General features: G+C 46.0%; 1 protein-coding gene across 1 annotated transcript in view; it reads right to left on the bottom strand.

The window, feature by feature from the left end:
• The window catches only part of LOC146209317 (sodium-coupled monocarboxylate transporter 2-like), a 76,791-nt gene that overhangs the window by 42,804 nt on the left and 17,472 nt on the right, over positions 1-16,515 (bottom strand). The window contains exons 4-6 of the mRNA XM_084587385.1: positions 16,010-16,077; positions 1,394-1,551; positions 1,034-1,174 (exon numbers count right to left, since the gene is read on the bottom strand). Of these exons, the coding sequence (XP_084443511.1) occupies positions 1,034-1,174; positions 1,394-1,551; positions 16,010-16,077 (367 nt within the window). The remainder of the gene's footprint in view (positions 1-1,033; positions 1,175-1,393; positions 1,552-16,009; positions 16,078-16,515) is intronic.

The following is a 16,515-nucleotide window of genomic DNA, read 5'->3' as shown; positions in this document are numbered from 1 at the left end:
GGTCATTATGCTACAGAGTTTAATTCTCGCTTGTGGTGGCCTCTGTTGGCTGAAGGTACGTGAAGATTGTATGTGGGCAGCGGGTAGAGAGCGTGAGGAGGGGCCGGTGGGTTGTTGTTGAGTGGTTTCGTAGGGAAGCAAAGCAATATTCTGGCGGAGGTCTTCACAGGAAGGTCCTCGCGGCCACTGTGGTGGTCAAAAAGCACTCGCATTTACTGAATTCAGGAATGGGGCTGGGGTGGCGGCTTCACAGGACTTTTACAGCGAAAGCTGATATAGTGTTGATACAGAAATATAGCCTTTTATTCTGCCGTGTAATCTTCAGCATAGAGCACGTTAGCGCAATGAATCGGATTCAATTGAATCATTCAAATTTGATTGAAACTTCAATTCAAAAGCTTAAATAACAGCTGCCACTGATGGCAGGCGGCAATATAAAGAGAGGAATATTCCCCTCTCCGCGCATAGTAGAAGGAGGAAAGGCGGGAGGTTTTTTGCCGCGGGCACACTCTGAGAGGTGGCCAGCGTAGAAGGTTGACATGCTTCACAATAATGAAAAGGAAGAGGGGTAGAACAGCGACGATTGATGAGGCGCTCGATGTTATTTAGGCTCATTTTAGGCCGTAAAAAAATTCTAGTCCTGCATTCCATCAGGAAATTAGTGTTTGCTGGAAATTTCTTCGGCTTAATAGCACTTTCTTTTGGCCGAAAGAGGTCGCGTGACACACAAGCTGCACAAAGGGGCATATAAGTAATGCCACGCATTCCATCGTTGACGTTTAACAAGTACTAACAAAGCACAAAACGCTGTATTGCATCTTCACGCTGTTGATTCATTTTTTTTCTAATATTATGGCTTGTCCTAAAGAGAAGTTAGTGAAATGTTTTTCATTCCGAGAAATATTTATTTACACCATTTTTTTTTTCAACACGGAGCGCTCTATTACTCTAAAAGCAACAAAGGAGCCACATGATGGCATGAAATATCCTGGCGCAGAACAGTGCAACTCTAACACATGCATTTCTGCTATACCTTCGGGCGTCTTTCGGGGTACGAGAAGCGACAATCCTTTGCACGACCATTTGATCCATGCACATCCGGTAAAAGGCCACGGCCGCCGTTCCGAACACGTATGACCATATGTTTTCATCGTTTTTCAAGTCAAAGCTGTAGCTGTAAAACAAAAGTGAAAGAAAACCCCTTGATCAGTGCTTTCTTACCGTGCCCTTATTGTGATGGCGGTACGAAGGACACATTTTGTGGTTTATATCGCTCTTCACACTTCTGTATCTATAACGCAGTGCGCTGCAAGCCGCTCTAAATAAAACGACCCTTTCCTCAAAACGACATGCTACCCCTACCTATTAGGCTTGAAGAACAAAAAGTGCTTACTCTGCTGCGTATTTCTTGACGTCCAGATCACCTAATGGCTGGATTGTTGAATTTGGTGCGAATGAGTCAATCAGTATTTTGATGACAATGGTCGTCGGAGCGATCAAGATGAACAAGAACTGCATGCAATCTGTAAACACAACGCCCCGAAGTCCTCCCTGGAAAGAGCAAAGCACATACGTCCAAACAAAGAACTGCTTCAAAATCCGAAAATAGCGCTTGTCTACTCGTCCTTCATAAAAAGAACCATTATAATTAGCCGTTTTAATGTATAACACCCATTAAAATGATTGATGGTTAAGTGCAAGCCTCCGTGCAGTCAACAAGAAGATTTATCGAGTTCTTTGGAGTGGTCCCCCTGTCGCACCATTGGACGGCGTACTGAGGCCTCCCCTCAGCCCTCGTTCTTTATGTCTGGTGGTCTCAAGGAATTTCGATTGTACCGTAGTGCCAAAACCGACATAACCGGGTGAGCTGCCTCCCTATATGCCTTAAGTGCCCATGGTGTGGCTTTGCAAGCACCTTGATTTAGACCTGAAAGCGGGGCCGTTTACAGCAGCCGTTGCCTCTCTTATCAACCATATTGATATTTATAGATTCCCTTTGAGATAAACCAGTTGGCACTTGTCACTAATAAGTAGAGTTAAAAGGCGCGACTCCTTAGAGCAAATTACAGCAAATTCCTTCTTCTCTTAACTTCGTTTCCTTTTTAGTCACAAATTTTTAAACTTTGAACGTTCACTACACGTTGTCCTTAAACATGTCATATATCTGGGTTTGCACTGTAGGCTCGCGCTTCGACTCCGAATGGCAGTATAATAACCACAACATATATTCTTTGCATGGGGTCTTCGTTGGCAGCATTTAATACTCAAGCTGAGTCCCCTACTCTGTAACTGAATCGGCTTATCAGGGAATGCTCAGAAAATATTTCTTTTTAATATTTCTATTACTAATTCTATAGAGCTTCAACTTCACTCCTTCTTCCCTCATCACGCTTGTCCTTATTTTCATAAATTCTGGTTAATGTTTTCTCAGTATTTTATCAAACTTGCTATCCGCCGTTGATATTGACTTTTAGTTCTCACTATGCTATGTTATGGGAGGCCCTAAAATCCTGAAACCTCTTTGCATGTGTTCTCATTCCCCATCATTCTGGTTAATATTAGGGCGAAAGCCTTGCTAGGCTCATGGAATGAAATCCCGTGCACGAGACTTGTGCTCGGAATCTGCGAGTTGGATGTGTGCATAAGACCTGTGCGCTCATGTCTCGCTCGCTAATAACGGATGTATGAGGAGGGAAACTACGAATGAAAATGATTGATGGTGATTGGTTAATGAATAAAAATTATACAGTCGATATCGATACAAGTAATGAAATATAATAATGACTAATAAAATGATCATGAAATGACTAAAAATGACTACGGAACGACCATTACTTCAAACGACAACTTGTAATGACTGCAACTGACTGGAAATGAGCAAACATGGTTATCTATGAGTGGTAAGGACAAAAATTACTAGGTATGACTCATCATGACCACGGAAAGGCCAGTATGTCAAGCAACAACTTGTAATGGCTGCAACTGGCTGTAAATGACTAAATATGCTTAGATATGAGTGGTAATGATTACAGTGACTAGGCATGATTCATCATGACTACGAAACAACCAATATACCAAACGACGACTTGAAACGACCGCAACTGACTGGAGAAGACATATATTATGGTGAGGCAGCCCAAAAGTAAAGGGCGAGTAGACTTTCGCCATTTTCGTCATAAGAGACATCGAAGAGACACTCCAATTTTTTTACTTGTGCTTTATGAACCTTGCAACCCGCCGTTGAGACATCGCGTAATAAATGCGTAGTAAAAGTTTTGTGGCGCCAGCATGTGGCTCCCATTGAACTCCATCAAGGTTCGATCCGTTTTTGTGACGACAGATGGTGCTGCTGCGTTTTAATTTTTTTAATCTCACCGGCTATAATATGTATGTCGTCATCATCATCACTGAAAAATTTTTAGAGTGCCGCTACTATAGTAAAAAACTATACCACTACCGCAAAGATGCGCGTTGGCGCAATTTCCCTGCTTCCAGACCACCGATCCAGTATTTTAGAAGGTCCCGCAGGGCCCGGCCGCTGTCTGAACTGCGAGTGACCGCATTCGGAGAATTGGAATGTATTTAAGCTCAGCAAAAGAAGAAGGTTCTGGTACAGTTATTCATAACATTGCCAATAGTGACTGTGTGGTCGCAAACTTTATTACTGTAGTCAGCAGTCGATGGGAAAAAATAAGTGTGTGGGTTTATCGGCGAAAACTGCACGTCACCTGCACTCGCGACTTCTCGACCGTCTGGATCATCTCGTGTTCTACGCACTGCCCAGTTTTTTTACATTATAAGGTGACTGTGTGTGAAAGAACCTGTCTGCGAAGATCTCAGGGACGTGTGCACATCGTTCAGTCATGCAGAATGCCGTGTGTCGAAGCCGTTGCTTCAGACACCAAGGATGGGGTGTGGAATTTGATTATTTTTTATCACGTTCTAATACGACGACTCGCATTGTATAAACGACACAAAGTGACGCAGAAGACACTATGTTTTGTAGTAATGTCTTTAAAAGTGTCGGTATTATTTATATTGCTTTCGTTGCTCCAAGAACGTCTAGAGGACAATCTTGTTGAAACGCATTTGTTTTTCTTCTTTTGCAGCGCCGTTATTGAGTGAAAAAACAGTAACGGTAACGCGCTTGTACCACTCATTTTCATCGTGAAAAAAAATTAGGTTCGCGATATGATTTTTATTCAAGTGGTTGGGAAGTTATTGTACTTTTCGTTTCCTAGATTGTACCACTGATGCAGTTCTACCGCTTTCCCCCTTGTGCCGCCCTTTTGCTAGGACGTCGCTGATTATATGGCGTCCTAAATCTGCAAGACATAATACAGTGCTTTTATGTGTGCTTTGCGCACACTGGCCAAAGGTTACCAATTGTTAACACACAACAAATCTATTGCGCCAGGTATTCTAATCAATGTTACGTTATATACTAAGCCGTACCAGTCTGCCCCGCCGTGGTGGGGCAGTGGTTAGGGCGCTCGACTACTGTGTCCAAGTATGCGGGATCGAATCCCGGCCACGGCTGCCGCTTTTCGATGCAGGCGAAAAGCAAGGTGCCCGTGTGCTGTGCGATGTCAGTGCACGTTAAAGAACCCCAGATGATCAAAATTTCCGGAGCCCTCCACTACGGCGGAGCCTGAGCTGCTTTGGGACCTTAAACGCCCCAAACCTAAACAGAAACGTACCAGTCTGCTGGGAACCGCAAAGGCAATAAAAAGAAACACGCAGTTAACAAATACGCGCAGTAATAAATTTCAGGTACATTCATATTAAGAATAAAAATACAAAAAGGAAGAGATGCGGGCACACATCGATCCGCACACAAGCATGCGACAGGACGCATGCAAGAGCAGAGTATGAGTATTTATGCGCAACTGAATATAGATTTATCTCTTAGCAGCCGGCTAGACATTTCCTTAAGGTGATGGTAACTTTTCCGAAATTCCACAATCAGAATGCACAAGCCGTATTCCTGTGCGCGTGCGGCACACTGTTTTGGAATGTAAACACCTGTTCCGATCCCGCGCACTGTGCTCGTGATCCTGCGCTTGTTTTGCGGCTAGGCAAAAAAATATAGAGTCTCTTAGTTGACTATCAAGATGAGAACGCGGAAGCCTGGCCTTATTCTCTATCATTTGCTTTACACCAATGCCTAGCCATTGTAGTCATTCTAAGCATTTTTACTCGTTTACAGTCAGTTGCGGTCCTTCAAGTCGCTTAACATAATGGTAGTTTCGTAGTCATTATTAGTCATGCGTAGTCATTCTAATCATTATCACTAATCGCTAAGCCCTTTACTTGTTTTCAGTCTTGGTCATTCAAGTTGTCATTTCACATATTGGTCGTTTCCTAGTCAAGATGAGCCATGCCTATTCATTGTATTTATTGCCACTGATAGCTAAGCATTCTACTCATTTTCAATCAGTTGCAGTGATTAAAAGCCGTCGTATGACATATTGGTCATTTTAAATGAGTCATGCCTAGTCATTGTAGTCAATATCATTCATCACTAAGCATTTTTACTTATTTCCAATCAGCCCGTCATTACAAGTCGCAGTTCAACATATTGATCATTACAAGACATTTTAATCATTATTATTCACCATCATCAAGAATATGAATAGCATACGGTGTTTCAATGTGCAATATTTAATTTTTGTCAGTGACCTAGGCGAGATAAAATGTATGGTGGTTCAACACAGAGGACGTATATGAAAACGACATAGCCGAAATATTTTTGTGGGCACATAATGGCGAGAGGTTAAGGAACACTTTCATATTAGTAACACTGGACGGGCTTCTAGCACACTGGGCTGTCCGTATTTTATTTGTAGAGCGAGCAGGTGAGCCAACGCTGCAGACGGGCGTCTCTACTCCGAAAGCTCCTCAGGGTTCCAATTTCGAAACTGTGGTTATGCAGTCCGATCAGAAACACTGGCTGGCCGCTATAATCTGCTAACCTTAGGCAGAGCATAGAGAACTCTACACCACAACCTAAAAATTGATGCACAGCACTAAGTTTCCGCTAACATGTATGGGACGGCAGACCTAGTTTGAACTCTGTAGAGTTTTCCGCGCGCATCGTTTTTCGGATTTCCGTATTGTCCTCGAGTAAGAGGCGCCTCATGCATGCCTATAAGCTACCGCATTACAACTTTCAGCAAGGGCTCAAAAAGTGCCTCACTTTTATTAACCTACGTTTTCAGTCGCCGCTCGTCTTTTCCAATATTCCTTAGTTAGGCGAGTCGTTCAGTTAATCGCGGGACCTTTGACTCGTTCCTCCCTTCATTGAAGCTACGTGTTCAGTCTTAATTTGTGTTTGTTTTTCCCCGATGTCCAGCAAGGATTAAGTTAATTGCAGGACCCCTAAGATGTCTAGGAATGCGTTCCACGGCTGTATTGGGTTGTAAAAATTTGTGTACATACTAAAATCAAAAACGTAAAAGAGACGTCTTCGAACGTATTCCGTTGCCAAAGACCATTCTAAAATGCAGCTGCCATTCTAGCCACATCAGCTTAGCAGCAGTTGCTCCTAAAATGCATGACTTGCGCGTCCCACGAACGTTTTTGATAACATCTGTAGGACTGGGTGCTAAATATATTTTTCTACTGACACCGTACATGTACTTGCTTCCATTTATCTTCATGTGTTACCAGTAGTTATAGGTCCCAAGATTAACCTCTCAATGAAATCTTCCTGCATTTTTGTCCAAACATAGTACTTACTTTTGTGGGCGCCACTGACGACAGCGCCCCAAGCGGCAAGATAACCAGGCGGACCGCCGGGAGACCCCGGCATGGGCGACCGCGCCAAGCAGAGCGAAAACGGGCACCATTACCTGATGTATAAATGAACAGTTTCACCGGCTACGTCTACCATATGGTGACAGCGGTGGGATAAACAACGCAGCGTGACACCCAAAAAGACAGCGAGCCCAACGTAAGCGGCCGCAGCGTCATGCCAGACACTCGCGGCGCGAACGAAGAGCGCGCGAGCGGCTCTCCGAGAATGACGTTCAACCCGCGTAGCCGGTATAACAAGCAAAACTGTTTATTTATACATCAGGTAATGGCGCCCGTTTCCACTCTGCTTGGCGCGGTCTCCCATGCCGGGGTCTCCCGGCGGTCCGCCTGGTTAGCTTGCCGCTTGGTGCGCTGTCGTCAGTGGCGCCCACAACACCCTCCTTTCTCTAAAGGTTTGACCTCACAAGTCCAGGCGTTCTGGTCGCTTACAAACACGTCCACTTCTTGTGGTGCTCGTGTCCTGCAACGGTTGCAGGTGTCTTGCTGTACGTCTTGCTTGTCCTCTGTCGGTTTGTACAACGTAGGACCTTGGTTCTGATGTTGGCTGTGTTGCCACGCCGTGTGATGCAGCTCCAGCGAGGATGCGCACCGCTGTGCCTTGTGGTAAGCGCTCTCGGCTCCGTACCTTATGCCGGATGTCATATGATCGTTTTGCACGAGCTCTGTAGGCTTCATTACTTTGTGTGAATTCGCTGTCGTCCCACTTCGGGGCTAGCAGCTTCGAAGTGGTTGGTACTGTGGTATTCAGACGACGAACCGTTAAAAGTTATCCTGGTGAAAACCCTTCCACGCTGGATGTGGCCCTGTAGGGAACCAGCGCTTCGTGTATGTTGGAAGACTTCCTCAAAAGCTGCTTTGCTGTCTGCACAGCCCTTACTACCCGCAGAGCAATGGTATGGCTGAGAGGGCTGTGCAGACAGCAAAGCAGCTGTGTGAGGCTCCCCAGGGATGCACTAGTTCTTTGAACTCTGTGGAAGTGAACTGCGGCCCGTTGTCTGCGCGTATTGTCCGTGGAACACCGTACCGTGCAAACATTGGCTCCAAGACTAGAGCTATGTTTTTGTTGCTGTCCACGACAGCTGCTCTAGCTCGAAAAATTGGGAGTAGTAGTCGACTACTACAACATAGTCTTTCCCCTCCAGCGTGAAGAACTCAATGCCGAATGTGTCCTAAGGGTGTGCTGACAATGGGGTTAGAAGCAAGGGTTCTGTTTCTGGCTTTCTGTGCTCTCTGCAAGTTGGACACTTTTCCACGTAGTCTTCAATGTGCTTGCCTATGCCTTGCCACTATATGCATTCTCTTGCCCTCGCTCGGAAGTGCCCAAGTGGCCTGCATGGAGTTTTTCCAGAACCTCTACTCTGATGTCTGGCGGGATGATTATTCTGTCGCCTTTGAATAGCAGACCATCAACGAGCGAAATCTCATTAGCCACCTCGACGTACCTTTTAAGGTCAGGTGACAGCCCATGCACAGTTGGCCATGATGCAGGGCAGAAGGTAGCCACCCTGGAAAGTGTTTCATCTGATTGGATGCTTGCCCTGATTCTGTCCATCATTTGGTTTGAAGCAGGGAGCTGTTCACGTGCTAATTCTTTAAACTCGCGCACTGCGCTCTCGGGAGTTCTTTCTTTGTCTGCTGGTTTCCCAGATGGCTTCCGGGAAAGAGGGTCAGCTATGTACAGCTTTTTGCCGGGAGTGTGGGACATGGTGTAGTACTCCAAAAGGCGCATCCTGAAACGTTGAAGGCGAGGACTCAGCTCGTCAAGTCGTTTAGTCGTCCGCAGCGGTATTAACGGCTTGCGGTCCATTTCCACGTGAAAGGTTGATCCGAGCAGGTATTTGCGGAAATGTTCGCAAGCCCATGTGATTGCCAGTGCCTCCTTTTCGATTTGAACATATATTTTTTGTGTATCTCTAAGGGAGCGTGATGAATGTGCCACAGGTAGGAGCTTTTCGTGAGACTGCTGTAGAAGTACAGCCCCAAGACCGTACGAGGAAGCATCCACAGACACTGTGTGAGGCAACTGAGCATCGTAGTGAGTGAGAATCGGCATCCTGCTTAAAGCTTGCATGAGTTTGTCAAACCTCTGCTGCTGAGCTGGGCCCCAGTGCCAGTCGGCGTCTTGGTGGAGCAAGTCTCTGAGAGGCTTTGTAAAGTCTGCTAGCTCTGGAAGAAATTTTGCTAGGTGGTTTGCAGAGCCCAACAAAGATCTGACTTCTGACACATCACTAGGTGGGTCGAGCTGGACTATGACCCTGACCTCTTCCGAGTCGGTGCTGACTCCTGTTGAGTTTACGACGTGCCCTAAGAATGTTACTTCTGTTTGTCGAAAGGAGCACTTGCCGATGTTGAGGGTAACACCTGCATCTTCCAGCTTCCTCAGCACCAGCAGTAGGTTGGTGTCGTGTTCCTCAGTTGTCTTCCCTGAGACAATGATGTCATCTTGTAGACAACTCACACCTCTAGTTCTTCGAGCACATGGAGCATTTCTCGTTGGTAGAACTCTGGCTCTGTGGAGGTTCCGAAGGGAAGCCTCAGGAACTGTAACCTGCCAACTGATGTGATGAAGGTTGTGTATTCGCGACAGTCCTTGGACAGTGGCACCTGCCAGTACCCTGCTCGTGCATCTAGGCGACTGAAACCTATTGCACCTGCTAATTTTGCAAGACACTCGTCCAGCGTAGGCATGAGCACACGTTCTCGTATCATTTGTTGGTTGAGTTGACCATACTCCACACAGATGCGCAGCTCAATGTTCTTTTTTCGTGCGACAACCATTGGAAAACACCACTCGGTTGCTCGCTCGATTTCTGGATGACTCCCAAGTCTTCCATTCTTTCTAGTTCTTTCTTGACAAGTGGAAGCAGTGGAAGAAGCACGCGCCAAGGATAACTTACTGCGTATGGCTCAGCATCCTTTTTGACTTTGATGCGGTACTCAGTCTTCATGACTTCCAGCCCAGACGTTAGCTTCTTTGGGTATGACGCCAAGAAGTTGGGGACATCAGTTGATTGTGCAAGGGTTTCGTCTAGCTCAAGAGGGCGCTGTAGAATCCCAAGTGATTCTATAGCTGGTCGACTAAGCAGCGGTTCTTTTAATCATTTGATGATGAAGACTGCTTCTTGGACTTCAGTTTCTCGCCAGGTGACTGTTGCATCGATGTAGCCAACAGTGGCTATCGCTGTCTGGCCTGGGCCTATCAAGAGCTGTTTGGTTGACTTGATGGGTCACATGACGGTTCTGTCGTACTGGTCGTGTGCGATTGCATTCACATCCGCGCCGGTGTCGACCTTGAAGGTAAAAGGCAAGTTGTTCACGGTAGCACTAATCCTCCACGGCGTGTTCACTCCCACTTTGATTTCGTCTAGATATAGCTCTCCAAGATCTTTTGGTCGTTGTCGGATACTCGAGGTCTCGTCCTTCGGCTTAGACATGCAGACGCGGGCGTAGTGGCCTTTTTTCCCACACTGGTTGCATGTCTTGTCTATCGCGGGACACTGTGTCTTCGTGTGGTCACGTACACCACCAAACCATTTGCAGCGTTCGTCTCCCGTCTTGTGTGTACGTTGAGGGCGCGACTCAAAAGGCACCTTCGCTTCGTTCCGGCGAGTTTTGACATTTCTCTGAACGCGAACTTCTTCCATGTCGAGAGCTGGCTGTTCGATGGAGCGAATTTCCTTGTGCTGAAGTTTAACGCTCTCTGAATTGTGGGCAGCTGTGATTGCTTTTTCGAGAGTGAGTTCTGCGTCAAGCTGCAGGCTCTCGCTGAGTTATACGTCTCGCAAGCCGACCACGAGCCTGTCCCGAATCAGTTCGTCTTTGAGAGTTTCGTAATCGCATCTTTCGGCCATCTTGAACAGTTCAGTCGCAAAGGGAGTCGACGTTTTCATGCTGCTCTTGTTTCCGATAGTTAAATCGCGCTCTCTCATAGATAACATTCTTTCGAGGTAGGAAATTCTTTTCAAAAGCACTCACCACGGCGGAGTATGATGCCATCTGTTCGTCTGTTAGTTTCAAAGCAGCGAGCACATCCTCCGCTTCTTCGCCCATGGCGTAGAGTAATGTGTTGATATGCGTCATCTCGTCCTGTGCTTTCAGACCGGAGGTGAGTCGGTAGCGTTCCCACCTGCGGTGCCATCGTGTCCAATCTTCGGGCTTGCGGAAATCGAGCTTTGTCGGCAGTTCCACGGCGAGCGGGTTGAACGTCATTCTCGGAGTGCCGCTCGCGCGCTCTTCGTTCGCGCAGCGAGTGTCTGGCATGACGCTGCGGCCGCTTACGTTGGGCTCGCTGTCCTTCTGGGTGTCACGATGCGCTAGTTATCCCGCCGCTGCCACCATGTGGTAGACGTAGCCGGTATAACAAGCAAAACTGTTTATTTGTATATCAGGTAATGGCGCCCGTTTTCGCTATGCTTGGCGCGGTCGCCCATGCCGAGGTCTTCTGGCGGTCCGCCTAGTTAGCCTGCCGCTTGGGGCGCTGTCGACAGTGGCGCCCATAACACTTACCCTCAACCGCCATTTGCCAGGATATCTAAAATTGTAAAATGGGGCCCTTCTCTCTGCCTTATTCGGCCTAAAGAATCTAGATCGCCAACTTTCTTTCCTCAGACGGAGTCGAAATGTATCAAAATACATGCTTCTTTGTCACCGTACGTTTTAAAAGGATCTGTTTTATCAGATGTTCCGACTCAGTTGATTCAGTCTCAAAATTTGGCCTGTTCTGTTCTCGTGCTAACGTGTTTGGTCCCAAAACTAGTGCTTTCCGTTATCGCTTCCTCAAGCTACATATGCTTGCGCCACACATTAATATCAACCTGTTCACATTTGCCTATTTATTCCTCATTTGTATTTTTCACATTAATCTGAGTCCCTGCGGTGCGCCTGCAAGTCGATTTTAATTTATACGTTTAAACATAATCGTGTAGCCCATCCTCGAATGTGTCATAATAATGGTCTCCCTGGCTGGCTTCCTTTCAATCTTCAGTGACGGTTTTGTAGCCTTTCTTGTTCTTAACGTTTCTCTCATCATCTTCATCATCAGCCTGACTATACCCACTGCAGGGCGAAGGCCTCTCCCGGTTCTGTGCTAGCTGAATCCACTTGACCCCTGCGAACTTCTTAACCTCATCTGCCCACCTAACTTTCTGCCGTCCCCTGCTAAGCTTTCCTTCCCTTGGAATCCAATTTGTTACTCTAAGCGACCATCGGTTATCCTTTCTTCGCCCTACATGTCCTGGCCATGCCCATTTCTTCTTCTTAATTTCCACTAGAATGTCGGTCTTAATCTTCTTGTTATTTCTTTTTCATGCTCCGGATCTGCGGTTGCTACCTGTCCTAAGTAGACATATTCGCCTACTACTTCAGTACTTCGCTACCTAATGTAAACTGCTGTTCCTTTCCGAGGCTGTTGAACGTTACTTTAGTCTTCTGCATATTGATTTCCAAGCCTACCTTTCTACTTTTCCTGTCTAGGTCACAAATCATTATCTGCAGTTCATCCCCCGATTTGCTTTGCAAGGCAATTTCATCAGCAAATCGCAGATTACTGAGGTATTTTCCATCTACCCTTATCCCTAACTGCTCCCATTCCAAGTCTCTGAATACTTCCTCTAAGCAAGCTGTGAATAGTACTGAGGAGATTGTGTCTGCTTGCCTAACACCTTTATTTATGGGAATTTTGTTACTTTCTTTATGCAGTACCATGGTTGCTGTGCAGCCATTATATATATATATCTTCCAGCACTTTCACGTACGGCTCGTCTACACCCCTGATTTCGCAATACTGCATCACCGCCGAGGTTTCAACTGAGTCAAATGCTTTTTCGTAATCAATGAATGCTATGTATAAGGGCTGGTTATATCCCGAGCATTTTTCTATCACCTGACTGATGGTATGGATATGATCGATAGTAGAGTACCGTTTCCGAAAACCTGCTTGATCTTTTGTTTGATTGTAGTTAAGGTTGTCCTGATTCTATTAGCCATTACCTTAGTAAATACCTTATACGTAACTGACAGTAGGCCGATCGGTGTGTACTTTTTAAGGTCCTTAGAGTCCCCTTTCATATGAATGAGGTTAATGTTTGCATTCTTCCATGGTTCCGGTACCGTCGATGACACCAGGCACTGCGTATACAGTTTGGCCAGTTTTTCTAACACGATATCCCCCCCCCCCCCGTCCTTCAGCAAATCTGTAGTTATCTGATCCTCTCCAGCTGATTTCCCTCTTTGCATAGTTTCTAATGCTTTCTTGACCTCGTCCTTCGTAACCGGTGGAACGTCGACTGTTTTTCCCTACCACCAATCTCCTTGCGATCCTGACTACTTTGGCAACTGTAGAGATCTGTATAGAACTCTTCGGCTACTTTGACTATCTTGTCCATATTCGTGATGACGTTGCCCTCCTTGTCCCTTATCGCATACATCTGGTTTTTGCCTATGCCCAATTTCTTCTTTACCGCTTTAAGGCTTCCCCCGTTCTTCACAGCATGCCCAATTTTCTCCATGTTATATACTTCCTTATATCGGCCACCTTGAGCTTATTGATCAGCTTTGATATCTCGGTCAATTCAATCTGGTCTGTTGGATGGGAAGCTTTCATACTCTGGCGTTTCTTAATCAAATCTTTCGTCTCCTTAGACAGGTTACCGGTATTCTTTCTAAATATCCTACCGCCTACTTCTACCACACATTCAGTAATGATATCTCTGAAATTATTGTTCATTGCTTCTAGGGTAATGTCGCTATCCTCGTTTAGAGCTGAATATCTATTCTCTAGTGAGATCCAGAACTCTTCTGCCCTCCTCTCACCGCTAATTCGTGTATGGGTTTCTTTTCTACTAATTTCTTGCGTTCCTTCTTCAGATTTAGGCTAATTCGTGACCTCACCCCCCTGTGGTCACTGCATCGCACTTTCCCGATCACCTCTACATCTTGCATAATGGCGGGGGTTGAGCACATTATGAAGTCAATTTCATTTTTAGTCTCCTCGTTAGGACTTTTCCATGTCCATTTCCGATTCTTCTGTTTGCTGAAAAAGGTATTCATGATTCTTAAGTTATTGCGCGCTGTAAACTTAACTAGTAACTCCCCCTGAACCAATGCCATAGTCACCTACTGCCTGGTCTCCTGCCTGCTTTTTCCCTACCTTGGCATTGAAGTCGCCCATTAGTACAGTATACTGCGTTTTTACTTTTCGCATTGCCGATTCTACATCTTCGAAGAAGCTTTCAACTACCTGGTCCTCATAACTACATGTAGGTGCAGAGGCCTGTACAACCTTCAGTTTATGTCGCTTATTAAGCCTAATAACAACGCCTGCCACCCTCTCATTAATACTATAGAATTCATCTATATCACCCGCTATATAATTATTGACGAGGAAGCTTACTCCTAGTTGTCGCCTCTCTGGTAAACCTCGATAACACAGTACATGCCCATCCTTCAGTACAGTATATGCCTCATTCGGCCTCCTAACCTCACTAAGCCCTATGATATCCCATTTCATACCCTCTAGTTCCTCTAACAGCACTGCTAAACTAGCTTGACTAGCTAGAACTCCAGCGTTACACGTTGCCAGGGTCAGTTTCCAATGGCGGCCTGTCCAGCGAAGCTAGGTATTCTTAGCACCCCCTGCTGCGTCACAGGTCTGACCGCCGCCGTGGTCAGTTGTTCCGCAAGCGCTGGTAACTGAGGGCCGGGGTTTTATGGAGCTTATCATAGGAGGTTGCGGCCAATTACTGCACCAAGGTGGCCAACTCCTGTTCTGGTGAGGGAGTGCGTTGCCGGGGGTGTTCACAGGCATCAGGTCGCGCCACAAACCTGTTTATGCAATTCCATCGACACGTAGATTTTTTTTTTTTTTAATCCGGTGTAGAATTGCGCGGCACCGGGATTTGAGCCCCGGTCCTCTTGCATGCGAGGCAGATGTTCTACCGCTACGCCACCGCTGCTTTCTCTGTGTGCGTTTCTCTCAACCTTCCGGTAAGCCCCGCCGGGGTGGTGCAGTGGTAAGACGCCCGACTACTGTGCCGGAGTTCCCGGGATCGAATCCCGGCCTCGGCGGCTGCGTTTCGATGGAGGCGAAACGAAGTGGCGTCCGTGTGCTGTGCGATGTCAGCGCACGTTAAAGATCCCCAGGTGGTCGAAATTACTCCGTAGCCCTCCACTACGGCCCCCCTTTCTCTCTATCCACTTTCACTCCCACCTTTATCCCTTCCCTTACGGCGCGGTTCAGGTGTCCACAGAGCAAGTGTGACAGATACTGCGCCTTTCCCTTCCCATGAACCAACCAACCAATCAACCTTCCGGTAACAAAACAATACTGAAACAATTAGCGCGACGAAAGCCCTGTACGAATGCTGTCCATTGAGGCAGTGTTTCGATGAATTCTACGCCACGTTGAAACTACAGCTCTATTTTTCCAAGACATGCACACTGAATAAGGATCAGGTTGTATGTGCAAAATATTTTAAATTACTGGTTCATTTCGAAAAAATCTTAACGTGTTTGTGTTTTGGGGGCTTTTTAACGAGGTTTAAGACTGATTTACTTAAACAACAACTAACTTATGAACGTGTGCGCCGCGTGTCGTAAATGTGGTCACCTCGCTTCATAAGCGAAGTCTAGAAGTTGGAATCGGTTCAAAAGAAAGCCGTCAGATTCATTTACACAGTGAGAATTTCGCCGTCAGCTATGCACACGTTTTATTACCTTTATTACTGGAGTCAGTCAAATCAACGCGCGTGTGCCCTTTTAATCATGCCGCACAAAATCACACATGGGCCGACTATAGCATACAAGCACCTATCTCACTGATCACTCTTACTGCTCGAGTTATCCGCCAGATTCCCCATTGAACAATATTCATTTCGCTCTATTTAAGACTGATTTGAACACTGTTTATTATGGATTTCCTCAGGTAGTTATGTGGTTCATTACCGACTGACCACGATCGGAAAGAACATCCTAATGATGCTACTTGACACTGTTATATTCAGGTGCCCTGTGTCCGCCCTTGTTATGCATGTGAAGAACGAGAGAGCAGTATTTTTGAATGAATAAATGGCACAGAATATCATTTTCCTTTCGAAAAGGAGGTTATTGAAATAACTCGCCCAAGGCCCTGCTTTAGCGAAATCTATAATTTTAGCAAAAAGGTGGTATTGAGATTGCTACTCAGCACACTTACCAGTGTCGTGTAGACAGTTGCAGATAAGCCGATAGTGACGTTGCACCAGAACAGGGGCGCTTTCAAGGCTGAAATTGACAAACGTTTATTGTTACGTTTATTAACAAGCCGCTAGCAGTATAAACAAGAATAGTGGCGAAAACACCAGAGAAAAATATCATCTGGCCACTCTCTTCCTCTATTTACTAGCTCGAAAACACGCTACTCCTAATGTGGCAAGTAGAAAATTCACTGCTAGTAAAGTGAGTTTAATTAACGTTCGCCAGTGACTCAGTCTTTCACGAATTCGGTAATGGATGATTCACGGTCAATTTAGACCAACTGGAGATTTTCAACCTGCACTTATAAGTGACAGCTTACGACCGTCTCTTGTGTTTCACCAGCCTCCAAACGTAGACGGCGAGCATGGCTTGAACCCTTGTACTCCGCCTTAATTGCTGAGCCACTATGCATTAAGCCCCCATGGCAATTAGGGTAAAAAACATTACAGAGGGATCATTTAACAT

Source organism: Amblyomma maculatum, chromosome 1 (assembly GCF_055883805.1).
Source record: "Amblyomma maculatum isolate TAMU_Amacu chromosome 1, ASM5588380v1, whole genome shotgun sequence".
NCBI lineage: Eukaryota > Metazoa > Arthropoda > Arachnida > Ixodida > Ixodidae > Amblyomma > Amblyomma maculatum.
This window is presented reverse-complemented; position numbering and strand designations above follow the sequence as displayed.